We start from the raw sequence: 16468 nt of genomic DNA on the forward strand, positions 1-16468 counted from the left end.
TAATTATATACAAAGCTATTGAAAATAAGTCAATGAACCTTTAGCTGTTGTTAAGAGTAAAATACATTTCAACTTATGACATCATACCCTTTGAAGTCCCTTGATATCCCAAATAATTCTGATTCCAAACATTTCACGTGAAGAAAATTTGATTGTAGAAATAAAACAAGTTCGCATTATAATGAACAAAATGAAGATCATACAGAAACTAACTTTCTAGTAAAATCAAAACATAACAAGAAACAATGCACAGATCACAAGCATCAATACCAACTTAAGAAAGAGGAATATTATGCAAGAAGAAAACTTAAAACTTAATTATCACAACCAAGGGAACAAATCCTAAAATTGCTTAAGGTATATCTGCATTTAGTACAACTCAAAAATTACAAAACTAATAATGTAATGTCGGATAAAGTGAAACAACATCTTTCAAATGAACATAAAGCGAACAGATTGGTTTACAGATTTACAATGATAGCAATGACAATGTTAGGCCTAAGTTGATTAGAGGATGGCAAGACGATCGGAAGCGATTTCTGTAAATTACATAATGTACTGTTTAATATGAAGAACGAGACCATGGTATTTACAACCGAATCAAGTTCATATTGTCCCATCCAAATACACATCCCATGACACAGGAACTAAAGTTGTGTGTAACCTGCACTACATCTCCACCAAACAATTAAACCTTTATACACATGAAAATTAGAAGATAATTTCCGTTCACTCGCACTCTCACACTTACAAACTCGTTATGTATTCAGCACCATGATGTTAAAAGTACATGTATCTACTATACACGTCACAACGACACATGTCAACTACATCTGCCATGAAATCTCGAAACGTCATCACACTAAATTGTAAAGCCATAACTTACCAAGCATACTGGGTATTGTTAAAGCAATGCATGTCCCCAGTCCCCGCTAACAGTGAACCTTGACCCAAAGATCAAGAAACTCGATTTTGTCCGATAAATTATGGTGGTTTATCATTGCGTGAAATTTGATCAAAATCTCTCAGGAAATGAAGCCGCTCTCGGGAAATGAAGCCGCTAGAGCGCTGATCAACGTACATACAAATGCGAGTACAAAAGTACAAGACAGAGAGGAAAGTTATAGTCCCCAGGGTTTCATCGGTAGGGGGCTAATAATGGTGAGTGGCGTCATGTAGAAGGGTACGTATACACACCTGGTCAATGGAGAACATTGATTTTATACTGAAATGAGGTACAAATCCATTAAAAAAAGTTTCCCCCCAAAGTTTTGGAAAAAACGGGGAAAATTTTAAAAAAAAAAGGAGGAAAAAAGGGGGAAAAAAAAGGGGGAAAAACAAAAACCCCCGCCGGGGGGGGGAAAAACCCTGCCCTAAAACCCTTTTGTGTAGAGTTTGGGGTTCAAAAATTTTTCGGAAATGATAAAAAAGGAGTGTAAAAAAATTTTAAAGGGTTTTAAAAAAAAATTTTTTAAAAAAAGGGTAACCCCCCTTTCCCTAAAAGGGGCCCCCCCAAAGGGGGGTTTAAAAAGGGGGGGGGGGAAAATTTTGGGGGGGTTTTTTTAAAAGGGTTGGGCCCCACAAAGGGGGGGGGAAACCCTTGGGAAAAATTCCAAAAATTTAAGGGGGGATCCCAAAAAATTAAAACAAGGGGTTGGGGAAAAAAAAGGGATGAAAGGGTTTTAATAAAATTTGGGGGGGGGGGTTTTAAAACAAAATGGGGGGGTTAAAAAAGGGGGGGGGGCCCCCCCCAAAATTGGGGCCCAAAAGGGGGAAAAAAAAAAAATGTGGTTCCCGGGGGCCCCAAACTTTGGGGGCAAAGGGGGGAAAAAAAAAAGGGAAAAAACCTTTTTTTAAAAAACCCGGGGGGGGAAATTTAAAAAAATTTTTAAATGGGGAAAATTTTTACAAAAAGGGGGGGGGCCCCCCCCCCCCTAAAAAAAACCCCTTTAAAAAAGGGAAAAAAATTTTTTTTCCCCCTTTTTTAAAAAAAAAAAAAAATTACCCCACCCTCCAATTCTCACAAATTTTTTAAAATTCAAATTAAAAACCCCCCCATTTGCCCATTCCCCCCCCAAAAATTTTTAAAATCCCCCAAAAAAAATTTTTGGAAAAAAACCCAAATTTGTTTTGGGCTTTAAAAACCCGTACCCAAAATCCCTTTAAACCCCATCCAATAAAAACCCTCCCAAAACGCTTCAAAACAAAAATTATTTTAAACATTTAAATCCCCTTTTCTTTTTTCCAATACTTTGGGGAAAAAAAAATTTTAAATTTCCCCCCCCAACCCAAACTTTTCCCTCCCCCCTCCCCCCCGGGGGGCCCCCCAAAACCCCCCCCCCCCTTTTTCTAAAATCCCTAAATTTCCCCCCCTTCTTTTTTTTTATTCCTTATCCAAACTTTGCCCCAAAGGGAAAAAGGTCAACAAAAATTTTTTTTCCCCCTTTTTAAAAAACTTAATCACCCAAAAATTTTAAAATTTTAAAAAACCCCTAAAAAATTTTCCCTGTTTTTTTAAAAAAAGCCCCCAAAGTAATAAACATTCCCTTTCCAAAAAGGGCCCCTTTTAAAATTTTTCCCCCTAAAACCGTAAAAAGGCCCCATTACAATTTTCGCAATTTCCCAATTTTTAAAAATTTTTTTTTTAAAAAAAAAATTTTTTCCCCCAAAAATTTTTTTAAAAAAATTCACCATTGTTTTTTTTAAAACACACCTGAAAATACCCCCCAAAAAATTTGGTTATTTTTTAAAAAATTCTCAACAGGTTTTTCCCCTTTAGTTTTTTTAAAACAAAAAACCAATAAATAAAAAAATTAAAGGGGTTTTAAAAAAAACGATTAAAAGGGGTTTTTAAGAATTCTAACCCCAAAATTTCCCCTTTTTTTTTACCTTTTTTCCCAAATAAAAAAGTTAAATTTTTTCAGGTTTTTTTTTCCCCCCCCTTATTTTCCCCCTTTAATCCCCCCTAAAACCCCAAATTTTACCCTTTTCCCCAAAAATTTTCCCATTTTTTTAAAACCCAAAAAGGAAATAACCATAAAATTTTTAAAAGGCCCCCTCATTTAAAATAAAAAAAAAGGGGGAATTAAAATTTAAAAACATTTTTTAAAAAAATATTTGGAAATTTTAAAAATTTTTCTCAAAAACCCTGAGATAATACCCGTTTATGAAAAACGTTAAGTCCCCAACCTGTTAAATTTTTTAAAAAAGGGTTTTTTAATTATAAAAAAAATTAACAACGGAATTTTTGGTAAAATTTTGTTTTATTACAATAACACGGATTTAAAAAAGGTTTTTTAAAAAAATAATTTTAAAGTTAAATCATTAACGAAAAAAAATTTTTCCAAAATTTTTTTCCAAAATTTTAAAAACCCCAAAAAGGGGGGTTTTTTTTGGGGTTTTAAAAAATTTATTTTTAATTTTTTTGAATAAAGGGGTTTTTAAAACAAAACAAACCTTAATTTTTCCCCCCCAAAAAATTTTTTTTTTTAAAATATTCCCCTTTCTTTTTTTAAAAAATGTAAATCAAAAAAAACAATTCCCCGGGCCCAAATAAAAAGTAGATAACCCTTTAAAACAAAAAAAAAAAAAAAAACCCCCCCCCAAAAAACTTTCTTTTCCCCCCTTAAAAACCTTTAAAAAAAAGGTAAAAAACCAAGGGTTTTAAAAAAAAAACAAAAATTTTAAAATTTAAATAATTAAAATTGGTTTAAAAGGGAAATTTAAAAAAAATTTTTTAATTTTTTCCCCCCCTTAAACCCCCCCAATTTAAACAAACCCAAAAAATTTCCCCCTTTTTTTTAAAAAAAATTCCAAAAAAATAAAAAGGTTTTTAAAAAAATTTGGTTTTAGGGGAATTAAATTGTTTTAAAACCCCCCAAAACAAACTAACCCCCCCCTATAAAATTCCTTTTAAAAAAAACCCCTTTAAACCCTTTTTATAAGGGGGGAAAGAAAACTTTTTTGGGTTTAAAGAAATTTTGAAAATTAAAAATTTTAAACTACCCCCCCTTTTTAAAAAAAGGGGGCCCCTTTTAAAAAAAAAAGGTTTTATTAAATTTATTTGAATTTTTAAAAAAATTTTTCCCAAAATTTATTAAATTTTCAAAGAAAACCCAAAAATTTTAAGTAAAAATTTTTAATTTTATTCACTTGAAAGTGGGGTAAACCCCCACTAAAAAACTTAATTTCCCCAAATGGGAACAAAAGGATTAAAAAAAATCAAAAATTTCCAATTATTTTGAAATTGTAAAAAACTTTTTTTTGGGGGAAAAAAAGAACAGGCTAATTTAAAAATAAGATAAATCTTTTATTTTACCAAATAATTTTTTTGAAGGTTTAAAAAAAATTTAACCTTTTAAAAAAAATTTTGGGGGGGGGAAAAAAATTATATTTAAATTTTTTTGATTTAAAATTTTTCCCTTCTCGCTGCTTTTCTTTTCTGGAAAATATTTAAAGTAAAAATCATTTATTTGGGAAAAAATATATTATAAAAATTTAAATTTGTTTAAATTTTCGAACAAGGTAAATTTAAAAACCCTAAAAATTTTTAAAAAATTTTTAAAATTCCCCTGGCTAATTTAATTTTAAAAATTTAACCATTCCCTTTTGCACAAAAAAAAGGGGTGACCAAATTATTAAAACCAATTTTTTTTAAACTGAAAAAAAAAAAAACTTTGAATGCCAAAATTAAAAATTTAAACAAAAAAAAAAAGAAAAAAAAATAAAAAAGAATTAAAAAAATTTTTAAAGAAGAACTTCATTGGAATAGAGAATAATTACAATAATGTAATGCTAAACATTGTTACTAAAAGTTAGGAACACAATGAGGAAAATCATGTTACTTTGGTGGAACAATAGTAACTTAAAATGGATAATATACGTTGAAATAGTATCATGATATTGGAACTCATTGTTACTTTAGTATGCATAGATTAAACATGATAAATTAGTGAGAAAATAGTAACATGATATGGGAACTTAATGTTACTTTGGTGTAAAACCCAGTAACGTGATATGGGAAATCAGTGGGGAAATAGTAACAAGATATGGAAACTTGATGTTGATATGGTATAAAAACAAAGTAACATGATTTGTGAATCACCTTGGTATATATAGAAAATAATTTACAAGTATAGAGGGATATGTAGCAGAATAAGAGCCAATCAGATTACACAAACAATTCTTTAAATAACCCCCCCCCCCCCCCCCCAAAAAAAAAAAAATTGGAAGCTATTAAGCACAATTTCAAAATGTACTGGAATGAAATGTGAAAACCAAATTCCTCAATCTTAATAGAGGGAAAAAATAGAAAATTATTGAAAAAATTTCAGGCATTTGGAATGTATGTAACTGGAATGTTTATTAATATCATATCTGGGAAAATCCCCATTTACATATCAAAGGTAACCTATAACAACATAAAATGTTACAGTGTCATACCACTTATCTGTACAGGTAAAGCTATTACATTCAGTCGGAACACATATGTAGAATATATATAACAGAAATCCCAAGTTATCACCTTGAACCAATGACATAAGCTTTAAACGATTATTAAATGTCATTATCAAATAATTACCTCCATTTGAATATTATAGGTTGCCAAGATTACTGCCATCCGTTTCTAGTCTTGTCTGGAATAATTATTTTAATTCTGTACTACAGTCTTCTGATCAACATTATCTCATAAGTCCTTGTCCATATCAATTAACCCCATAAGAATGTCCATATCAGGAAGGGTTACAACACCAAGCCCTGAAGAGGACCAATAGTCCTGGATTGTAGATACAAAAAATTCATTTCTTTGGCTACATAAAAATGATACACAAAACAACAGAAAATAGCAATCACTAAAAATCTTCAAACACATTGCCACAAAAATATTTTGGCATTTGAAATCTTTGGACTACTGTATATCACTCCATATAAGATAAGCTAGTAGTACTGTTTTCTCTTCTTGCTACCAGGGGCTTCTGAAAACGAAACAAAATATGGCATTTAATTAATGACATATTATCATCACTATCATAACGGTTCCTTAAGAATTTCAAAAGCTATCTGAATCCTAATTAATTTCATCTTTATTATTGTAACTTAAACTAACAAGAGGCCCATAGGGCCTGCTTCACACACCTAGATATTCATAATGTATATACTTTGTACTAGGAAATAATGTGATTTTTTTTTTATTAAATTATCATAATATTGAGATTGTATATGAGTTTTGCTCTACCCCTCAGCAATGAACTCGACAACACTCTTCTTTTATACAATATTCAATTTTCTGATTTCATGAATCAAAATGCCTGAACTATTATCAACTGTTGCAGAGTTTGAAACATCTAAATATTCATATAAACCCACTTTAGCTCAAGTCTCCATTGGGAGCTACATTCTTATATCACACATCAACATTGATATCAAGATCCCCAAAAAATAAGAAAGTTCTTCATATAATATATATTATGCATCTATAGTACAATGGCAAGTTATGACAAAAGGCGAAAGCCCAAAAAAGGGTCAAAATCCATGAAACAATCCTGGTAGCATGATTGTGTTAATTTTTCATGTCCAAAAAGCATATGTATGGTTATAAGGTGGAACCTGCAGATATTATTGTAGCATGAGTATGTTTGTTTTTACAAATCAACAAACAATCAAATACACCCAAGGAACCCAGGTAAGTCAAGAAATTACAGTTATGCGTCAATATTGGCTCTTGCCACAATCATCAAATTAAATACTTGATGGGTTAAATGAGTCAGTAATGACTGTCATCACAATCATACAGTTACATACTCCATGAGACAGATGAGTCAGTGATGACTGTCATCACAATCATACCGTTACATACTCCATGAGACAGATGAGTCAGTAATGGCTGTCATCACAATCATACCGTTACATACTCCATGGGACAGATGAGTCAGTAATGACTGTCATCACAATCATACAGTTACATACTCCATGAGACAGATGAGTCAGTGATGGCTGTCATCACAATCATACAGTTACATACTCCATGAGACAGATGAGTCAGTAATGGCTGTCATCACAATCATACAGTTACATACTCCATGGGACAGATGAGTCAGTAATGACTGTCATCACAATCATACCGTTACATACTCCATGAGACAGACCAGTCAGTAATGACTGTCATCACAATCATACAGTTACATACTCCATGAGGACAGATGAGTCAGTAATGACTGTCATCACAATCATACAGTTACATACTCCATGAGACAGACCAGTCAGTAATGACTGTCATCACAATCATACAGTTACATACTCCATGAGACAGATGAGTCAGTGATGGCTGTCATCACAATCATACAGTTACATACTCCATGAGACAGATGAGTCAGTGATGGCTGTCATCACAATCATACAGTTACATACTCCATGAGACAGATCAGTCAGTAATGACTGTCATCACAATCATACAGTTACATACTCCATGAGACAGATGAGTCAGTGATGACTGTCATCACAATCATACAGTTACATACTCCATGAGACAGATGAGTCAGTGATGACTGTCATCACAATCATACAGTTACATACTCCATGAGACAGATGAGTCAGTAATGACTGCCATCACAATCATACAGTTACATACTCCATGAGACAGACCAGTCAGTAATGACTGTCATCACAATCATACAGTTACATACTCCATGAGACAGATGAGTCAGTGATGACTGTCATCACAATCATACAGTTACATACTCCATGGGACAGATGAGTCAGTGATGGCTGTCATCACAATCATACAGTTACATACTCCATGAGACAGACCAGTCAGTAATGACTGTCATCACAATCATACAGTTACATACTCCATGAGACAGATGAGTCAGTGATGGCTGTCATCACAATCATACAGTTACATACCCCATGAGACAGACGAGTCAGTGATGACTGTCATCACAATCATACAGTTACATACTCCATGAGACAGACCAGTCAGTGATGACTGTCATCACAATCATACAGTTACATACTCCATGAGACAGATGAGTCAGTAATGACTGTCATCACAATCATACAGTTACATACTCCATGAGACAGATGAGTCAGTGATGACTGTCATCACAATCATACAGTTACATACTCCATGAGACAGATGAGTCAGTAATGGCTGTCATCACAATCATACAGTTACATACTCCATGAGACAGACCAGTCAGTGATGACTGTCATCACAATCATACAGTTACATACTCCATGAGACAGATGAGTCAGTAATGGCTGTCATCACAATCATACAGTTACATACTCCATGAGACAGATGAGTCAGTAATGACTGTCATCACAATCATACAGTTACATACTCCGTGAGACAGATGAGTCAGTGATGAATGTCATCACAATCATACCGTTACATACTCCACGAGACAGATGAGTCAGTGATGACTGTCATCACAATCATACAGTTACATACTCCATGAGACAGATGAGTCAGTGATGACTGTCATCACAATCATACAGTTACATACTCCATGAGACAGACCAGTCAGTAATGACTGTCATCACAATCATACCGTTACATACTCCATGAGACAGACCAGTCAGTAATGACTGTCATCACAATCATACAGTTACATACTCCATGAGACAGATGAGTCAGTGATGGCTGTCATCACAATCATACAGTTACATACTCCATGAGACAGATGAGTCAGTAATGACTGTCATCACAATCATACAGTTACATACTCCATGAGACAGATGAGTCAGTAATGACTGTCATCACAATCATACAGTTACATACTCCATGAGACGGACGAGTCAGTGATGGCTGTCATCACAATCATACAGTTACATACTCCATGAGACAGATGAGTCAGTGATGGCTGTCATCACAATCATACAGTTACATACTCCATGAGACAGATGAGTCAGTAATGACTGTCATCACAATCATACAGTTACATACTCCATGAGACGGACGAGTTAGTAATGACTGTCATCACAATCATACAGTTACATACTCCATGAGACGGACCAGTCAGTGATGACTGTCATCACAATCATACAGTTACATACTCCATGTGACAGACCAGTCAGTAATGGCTGTCATCACAATCATACAGTTACATACTCCATGAGACAGATGAGTCAGTGATGGCTGTCATCACAATCATACAGTTACATACTCCATGAGACAGACCAGTCAGTGATGACTGTCATCACAATCATACAGTTACATACTCCATGAGACAGATGAGTCAGTGATGACTGTCATCACAATCATACAGTTACATACTCCATGAGACAGACCAGTCAGTGATGACTGTCATCACAATCATACAGTTACATACTCCATGATACAGATGAGTCAGTAATGACTGTCATCACAATCATACAGTTACATACTCCATGAGACAGATGAGTCAGTGATGACTGTCATCACAATCATACAGTTACATACTCCATGAGACAGACCAGTCAGTGATGGCTGTCATCACAATCATAGTTACATACTCCATGAGACAGATGAGTCAGTAATGACTGTCATCACAATCATACAGTTACATACTCCATGAGACAGATGAGTCAGTGATGATTGTCATCACAATCATACAGTTACATACGCCATGAGACAGACCAGTCAGTGATGGCTGTCATCACAATCATACAGTTACATACTTCATGAGACAGATGAGTCAGTAATGACTGTCATCACAATCATACTGTTACATACTCCATGATACAGATGAGTCAGTGATGACTGTCATCACAATCATACTGTTACATACTCCGTGAGACAGATGAGTAAGTAATGACTGTCATCACAATCATACAGTTACATACTCCATGAGACAGACCAGTCAGTGATGACTGTCATCACAATCATACAGTTACATACTCCATGAGACAGATGAGTCAGTAATGACTGTCATCACAATCATACAGTTACATACTCCGTGAGACAGATGAGTAAGTGATGAATGTCATCACAATCATACCGTTACATACTCCACGAGACAGATGAGTCAGTGATGACTGTCATCACAATCATACAGTTACATACTCCATGAGACAGATGAGTCAGTAATGGCTGTCATCACAATCATACAGTTACATACTCCATGAGACAGATGAGTCAGTAATGACTATCATCACAATCATACAGTTACATACTCCGTGAGACAGATGAGTAAGTGATGAATGTCATCACAATCATACCGTTACATACTCCACGAGACAGATGAGTCAGTAATGACTGTCATCACAATCATACAGTTACATACTCCATGAGACAGACCAGTCAGTGATGACTGTCATCACAATCATACAGTTACATACTCCATGAGACAGATGAGTCAGTAATGACTGTCAACACCATAACACAGACAACACATTGTCACCACAAATATACAATATCTATATAACACTATCTCTTTCTTCAGTATTGCTTGACACCTAGCTAATGTCGGTTTGCTTCAGAAAGGATATAACGTTATGGACCATATTCTTTAATATAGAATGAAGCATATTTTAACATCAAAATTAGTACATGTATATGCAAGTGCTGTACATTACATAGCTAGTGCAAGACTCACCCGACAGATATGTCTACTTCAACAATAAATCATCTCCAGATATATATATATAACATAAAAATGTATTTCTTCTGGAGAAAAATATAAAAAGCAACAAATTTCAAAGAGTTTTATGCCTTCGTCTCCACATATATTCAAGATCTGTCAAAACTACAGCTGGTAATTTGTTTGACAATCATAACTTTTGAACAGTTTATACTGGGATGTAAGTAATAGCAGTCCAATCAATAAAAATATTATTTCTAAGCAACGGAAATATTATTTTAGGCCACCTGTCACTTCTTAAGCCAAGAATCATTATTAATAACAATCAAATATTTAGGCTATCTGACAGTTTTTATGACAGGAAACTTGTAAACAGTTATAGTTAACAACCAATTAAAGGGCAATTGAACCATGAAAAATCATCATGGTTATGGCATTACTTACTGTGACTTATCATGCAGATTAGAGAATGGATGTCCAAATATCAAACGTCTTACATACTGGTGATCTACCGGTCAGAGAAACGGGTTTATTAACAGTGTTTTTTCTGTGTTTTTCTTTTTCTATGATTCTCATTGAAAAATTTATAATATGAAAATTCAAAATGTTAGGTGACAAGTTTAGATCAGCCTCTGGTTTGGCACACAAGGGTATTCCTGAATTAAGTGACAATTCCTCACAATAAAATGGCTCCCTAAACTTACTGAGACAGGAAAGAACGGATGGGATAGTTTCATATAGCAGTGTTCACCATACTGATTGGCATTTGCTCAAGTAGTGTGTTATCAACACACTAGCACCTAGATTTTAGCAATAAGTGAAGTTACTTTTAGAGATAAGTGAGGTTTTCAGAAGGCTTTGCATTTGAATCAATATTTCACACATTTTATCTTGCTCTAAACTTACATAATATGCCCTGTCTGAAACATTTTACGTTTCTGTACTGTGTAATATAATCTGTCAGACACATTTTACGTTTCTGTACTGTGTAATATAATCTGTCTGACACATTTTATATTTCTGTACAAGAACTGTACACGTAATAGCAGTATAATAATGAGAGGGTTGCCATCGTGTATGTGTACTTGTTTACAAATGGAGAGTTCCAAATGAGGAGCTACATGTTTTGTAGGTATGTCCTGATAAAGGGACAAGTTGCCTTAAAGTATTTTTTCCAGACTATGTTGCATGATTTTGGTTTGTTTGTTTTTGTTTAACGTTCTATTAACAGTCAGGGTCATTTAAGGACGTGCCAGGTTTTGGAGGTGGAGGAAAGCCGGAGTACCCGGAGAAAAACCACCGGCCAACGGTCAGTACCTGGCAACTGCCCCACGTAGGTTTCAAACTCGCAAACCCAGAGGTGGAGGGCTAGTGATAAAGTGTCGCGACACCTTAACCACTCGGCCACCGCGGCCCCTTTATGTTGCATGAAACATCATACAGATGTACATGAATATACATATAAATGTATCTGGAAACACAACAACAGTAACAATGAAAATGTCTAATAATAAACAATCCACAGGTCTAGAGACTAGCACTAGCTACATGTACATTGTGCATCTAGCATCAGTGTTAAGTTTTCATTAATTTTTTTAATAAAATGCAAAAAAGATATACAGTACTTACATCAGATAAGTTATCTCTTATTTTATTTACAGTTTCTGCTTGTGAAAATTTGAGAAAAAAAATATTTTAACATTTAAACAAAATCAAATATATTTCTATGTAAGTTTGGACTGCAAGTCAATTCTTATTTTGTGACATATTTTTGCCAATAACTGGTAAAAAGATGGGCCATTTTAAAACTTTACTAAACATACAACAGTTTATTTCTGACAGATCTGCATAAAGCTGTATATTGCACAAATTTTAATCCCCCAAAATATGCATATGCCTGTATGAGAATTGACTTACATTTGATATTAGTTAGATATCGGTTATAACACACTGAGAAACATCCATCTTCTCCCACACTTTTATCATTTTTTTTCTAAACGCATCATAAACTTGATATCAATCTGCAAACTAGAGATTATTTTTGAATACTATCAAGGTTTTATGTTATATTATATAAACAACCTTATTTAGGCACACCCAAATTATTTTCCATGGAAATTGTATATAGAAAGTGCAAAGCGCAATCATAACTTAGAGAATGCTTGCAGTGCAAAATGCACTAAAATAAGTATAACTGTAACTGCTAAAATATGAACGTCAACAGTATTACACTAGAAATCAATCGTGGGAGGAGACAAAAGTTCACATCAGTGTGACCAGCACCATGTTAGCGTTCTACTTACTGTGTGGCATTAGTAATACTTTTGCTGCTGTGGCAACACTGGATAGCCACCATGCATAGGGTATTGGCCACTTTCGTGGTATGAGGGGGGGCGGTCGGAACCGTGATAGTGGTAGCCACCCTCACCATTACGTAAGTAAGGATCCTGCTGCTGCCCATTGTCGTAGGCCGCGTTTGGCACGCCCCTGCTTCGACCACCCTTCTGATTACCTGCCTCCATGCTAACAAGACAAACGAATAAGTGAGGGCAATGCATGACCAATACCCAGCAGTCAACAATGTGTGTGAATACACCCAGTATATATGATACCCACGGTACGTTGTGCTTCCCATACATCACCACAAGACGCTGTACTGACTAAAACTATCATTACACAGCACATCAAAAACTTGTATATCTCCAAGTCCATTATAAACTTGTATACCTCAAGTTATTTCATTTTTAAATGATTTAAAAGATGGATTAATGGTTTCTAGTGAAGATAATGCTGTATACGTTCACAACTGTCTGGTACTATGTAAAGTCAGCAGTATAAAAAATCACCAGTAAAATTTAATGATAAAATATGGCACTGATCTACCTGGTACATTACGTAGTGTCATAATTAAGTATAGTACGATATCAGTAAATCATAGCAAAATATTGAAAATGAAAAAAAAAAAAAAATTATTTGGTTTTAATTGAAAATTTACTGACACATTTTAGTCTTGCTCCCACCTCTATTGGCATTTTTTTTTTTAAATATTCTATTAAAATTAAATATTTCATTAAAATCACTGAAAATTTACTAAGATTATGGTGATAATGAGTATAATGGTCATCCGAAATTAAGAAGTTTGAAACAATATGTACTCTTCATGTGGAAAAAACTCAACAGGAACACAAAGAAGAAGCAGAAAATTTGATCTTGTTATCTGCTACTAGTAGATATTTAGAATGCCTAATTTATATATCATACAGCAGGGAAATCCTATAAATACCATGGAACTACCATTATATCTGTCAACTTTTTTTTTTTAAATGAGGAATGCATAAACTTTTGAAAATTTTTGACAACATATTTCAATACTTTTCTAATTGTAATATTAAGTAAATCCTTATTTTAACTGATTAAGCAAACACTACTCATTACATCTGATGATATACCACTTCCATCATATAGTTATGCTTTTAAAAGTTGTGATTACCAAGGGACTTAAATCTAATCGTAAACAAGAACATCCCATTAGCTCATCCAAAAGTTTACTCAAATCCAAACAGTTCCTGTGGTCTTTCCAAAGCCTGCATTACAGTGTCAATACTGGTTAGTACTTGTCCACACATATTAATAAAGTTCAAGCATAAGAGAGGAGGAAAAAAAGTTAATTGCTAACATGTCAGAAATCCGCAGAAAAAAAAAAAATTCCCTTTTTGTATTCACAGCATCTCAAAGAGACCCCATCAGTACAAAATAACCTTTTTTGACAAATTTCAATACTGAAGCCAATTTTTTTTTTACAGAAGTCTGGGCCTTGAAAAGACTGGTCCAACAATTTTAAAGAAATTGACAGATGGGCAGACAAACAAAGACAGTATTCCATGATAAGTACGGCAAAATTTGAGGGGCATATTATAATGATGAAATGGATGAACAGACTATTGCTCGCATGAGTTTTATAGACAGCAAATATGCTAAAATGCAACTTAGCAATTACAGGCCAAACTGAGAAACTATAGTTTAGCTTAAGTAGCAACTAGCAATTAATAGACCAATACAATAGAAATAATTATTAAAATGTAAATCAAATATGATTTTTTTTTAGATGCATATGAATTTCATCACTAAAGCAATAATAGCCTCAACATCAAATTAAAATTCATTGAATTTATCATCTCATAAGTGAACTTTGAAATCACAAAATTATAGCACAATTTATGGCTGTGCTTAGCAAATTAAAACTGACCCTGATAACTCAAAGTTAAATTTGAATTTCAAACTCAAGTCTGATGTATAAAAATGAAATTTTGAACTTAAGTCTGAATTATGAGCATTCATTGCAGAACTATGAGAAACCAGAAAAAAGTTCAAAGGCAAACTTAGCAACCGATAGCTGATACTCTTAGCAACTATATTGTACTTGTAATTCATAATAATTCATAAATGAACCTAGCATTCTAAATTCTGTAAGTAGCAGTTTAGAAATGTATTGTATACTAGAGATTAACTGCTTGAGCTTCATAGCTTGTGTAACTAATGCAGAGTACAACAAACACTGGGTTAAAAATCAAACTAAAACAACCAAAAACCTCTGAGAGTATACCTTTTAATCAAAATCAATCATTTGAAGAATATATATGTAATTATTTTGATGTATGAGTTCAATAAGTAGGAACTTAATGTAATTAGTTTGTGTGCTATTTTAGTACTATTGAACTGTCCATGAAAACTAATGGTGCAGCTAAGCAATATACACACCTGGTCAATGGCACGTTGTCCTGATGACCGTACGCGTTGTAGCCCGCCTGGCCCTGGTACATCTCCATATCTCTGAGAAAAGTCATCAGATATTTGTGTTTAAATATTTGTACAATTGTAAGTATAATTTCTGATACATGTAGTTTTAATAAAAGGAAGACTTTTAAGTGGCATTTACCTGACAAGTTACCAGGTAACATATGGGGTTAGGTACTGCAGTTAAATTTCATGATGGGGTACCTTTGCTCACCCTAATACCTATATGTTGGCCTTTATGAAAATATTTCATATTTTTACTATTGCTTTCTGTTGACCGAGTCTCTTTAAACCAAGGATGTTCTATACTTATAACTCTTTAAAGATATCTGGTTCATTATCTTGTATAGTTACTTTTGAATGATTCAATAGTTTTGTTTTGAGTGATGAGACCCTACACACTTTATACAAGGCCTCATCTTCTAAGGGTTAATTCTTCTTAATTAGGTAAAACTGTCTTCACTTAATTCTTTTTAAGTTTTAGCACTATTTGACCTTTCTTCATTTTTTGCAGAATTATCAAGTTTAAGTAGTAATCTAAAATTGGTTCACAAATAAGCCTTCCCCAAACTTTAATACTAAATCTTTCACTGTTTATTGTAGGATAAATACAGCACTAAACGTTTACTCTAGTGAGGGGGTTTATGTGAGGACCAATAATAGGGTACTGTATTTATTACATACATGTATTTTTTATGAAATGGACATAGAGGCACTGTTACCTGCATCCATTATATGTCCTATCAAATAACGTATTAAAATTTTACACTAGGGGAGGGGGCTTACCTGAGGATAAATGTGTCCACTTTAAAGTGAATAGACAATATACTTACGGACTGTCAAGGTCCTGGGTACGGCTTGCCTTTTTCCTACTCATGTCTAACAGCTTGTCATAGGATTCCTCTCGCTGATACAGACTGGCTAGACACAGGGCAAAGATAATACAGAAGATGAAGCCTGATATGGCCCAGCCAAGACCAAACCAGAAACCATTCTGAAAAAGAACATCAACAACATTAGGTCAATACCAAGAATAAGTCTAGGATCCTGGTATCTACCTTTATCTATAATTAAACACTTCACTTGGAAATATAAATATTTTTTTTTTTTTT

General features: G+C 33.8%; 1 protein-coding gene across 3 annotated transcripts in view; it reads right to left on the minus strand.

The window, feature by feature from the left end:
- Positions 1 to 5204: 5204 nt before the first annotated feature.
- The window catches only part of LOC117333032 (prominin-1-like), a 43250-nt gene continuing 31986 nt past the window's right edge, over positions 5205 to 16468 (minus strand). Inside the window, exons 20-23 of one of the 3 annotated variants that reach the window (XM_033892157.1) lie at positions 16190 to 16350; positions 15321 to 15392; positions 12991 to 13085; positions 5205 to 5975 (exon numbers count right to left, since the gene is read on the minus strand). In XM_033892157.1, coding sequence (XP_033748048.1) covers positions 5938 to 5975; positions 12991 to 13085; positions 15321 to 15392; positions 16190 to 16350 — 366 coding nt within the window. In that variant the 3' untranslated portion in view covers positions 5205 to 5937. Of the gene's footprint in view, positions 5976 to 12865; positions 13086 to 15320; positions 15393 to 16189; positions 16351 to 16468 lie in introns of all 3 variants that reach the window. The other 2 variants (XM_033892150.1, XM_033892165.1) reach the window with 2 other exon arrangements.

Source organism: Pecten maximus, chromosome 1 (genome assembly GCF_902652985.1).
Source record: "Pecten maximus chromosome 1, xPecMax1.1, whole genome shotgun sequence".
NCBI lineage: Eukaryota > Metazoa > Mollusca > Bivalvia > Pectinida > Pectinidae > Pecten > Pecten maximus.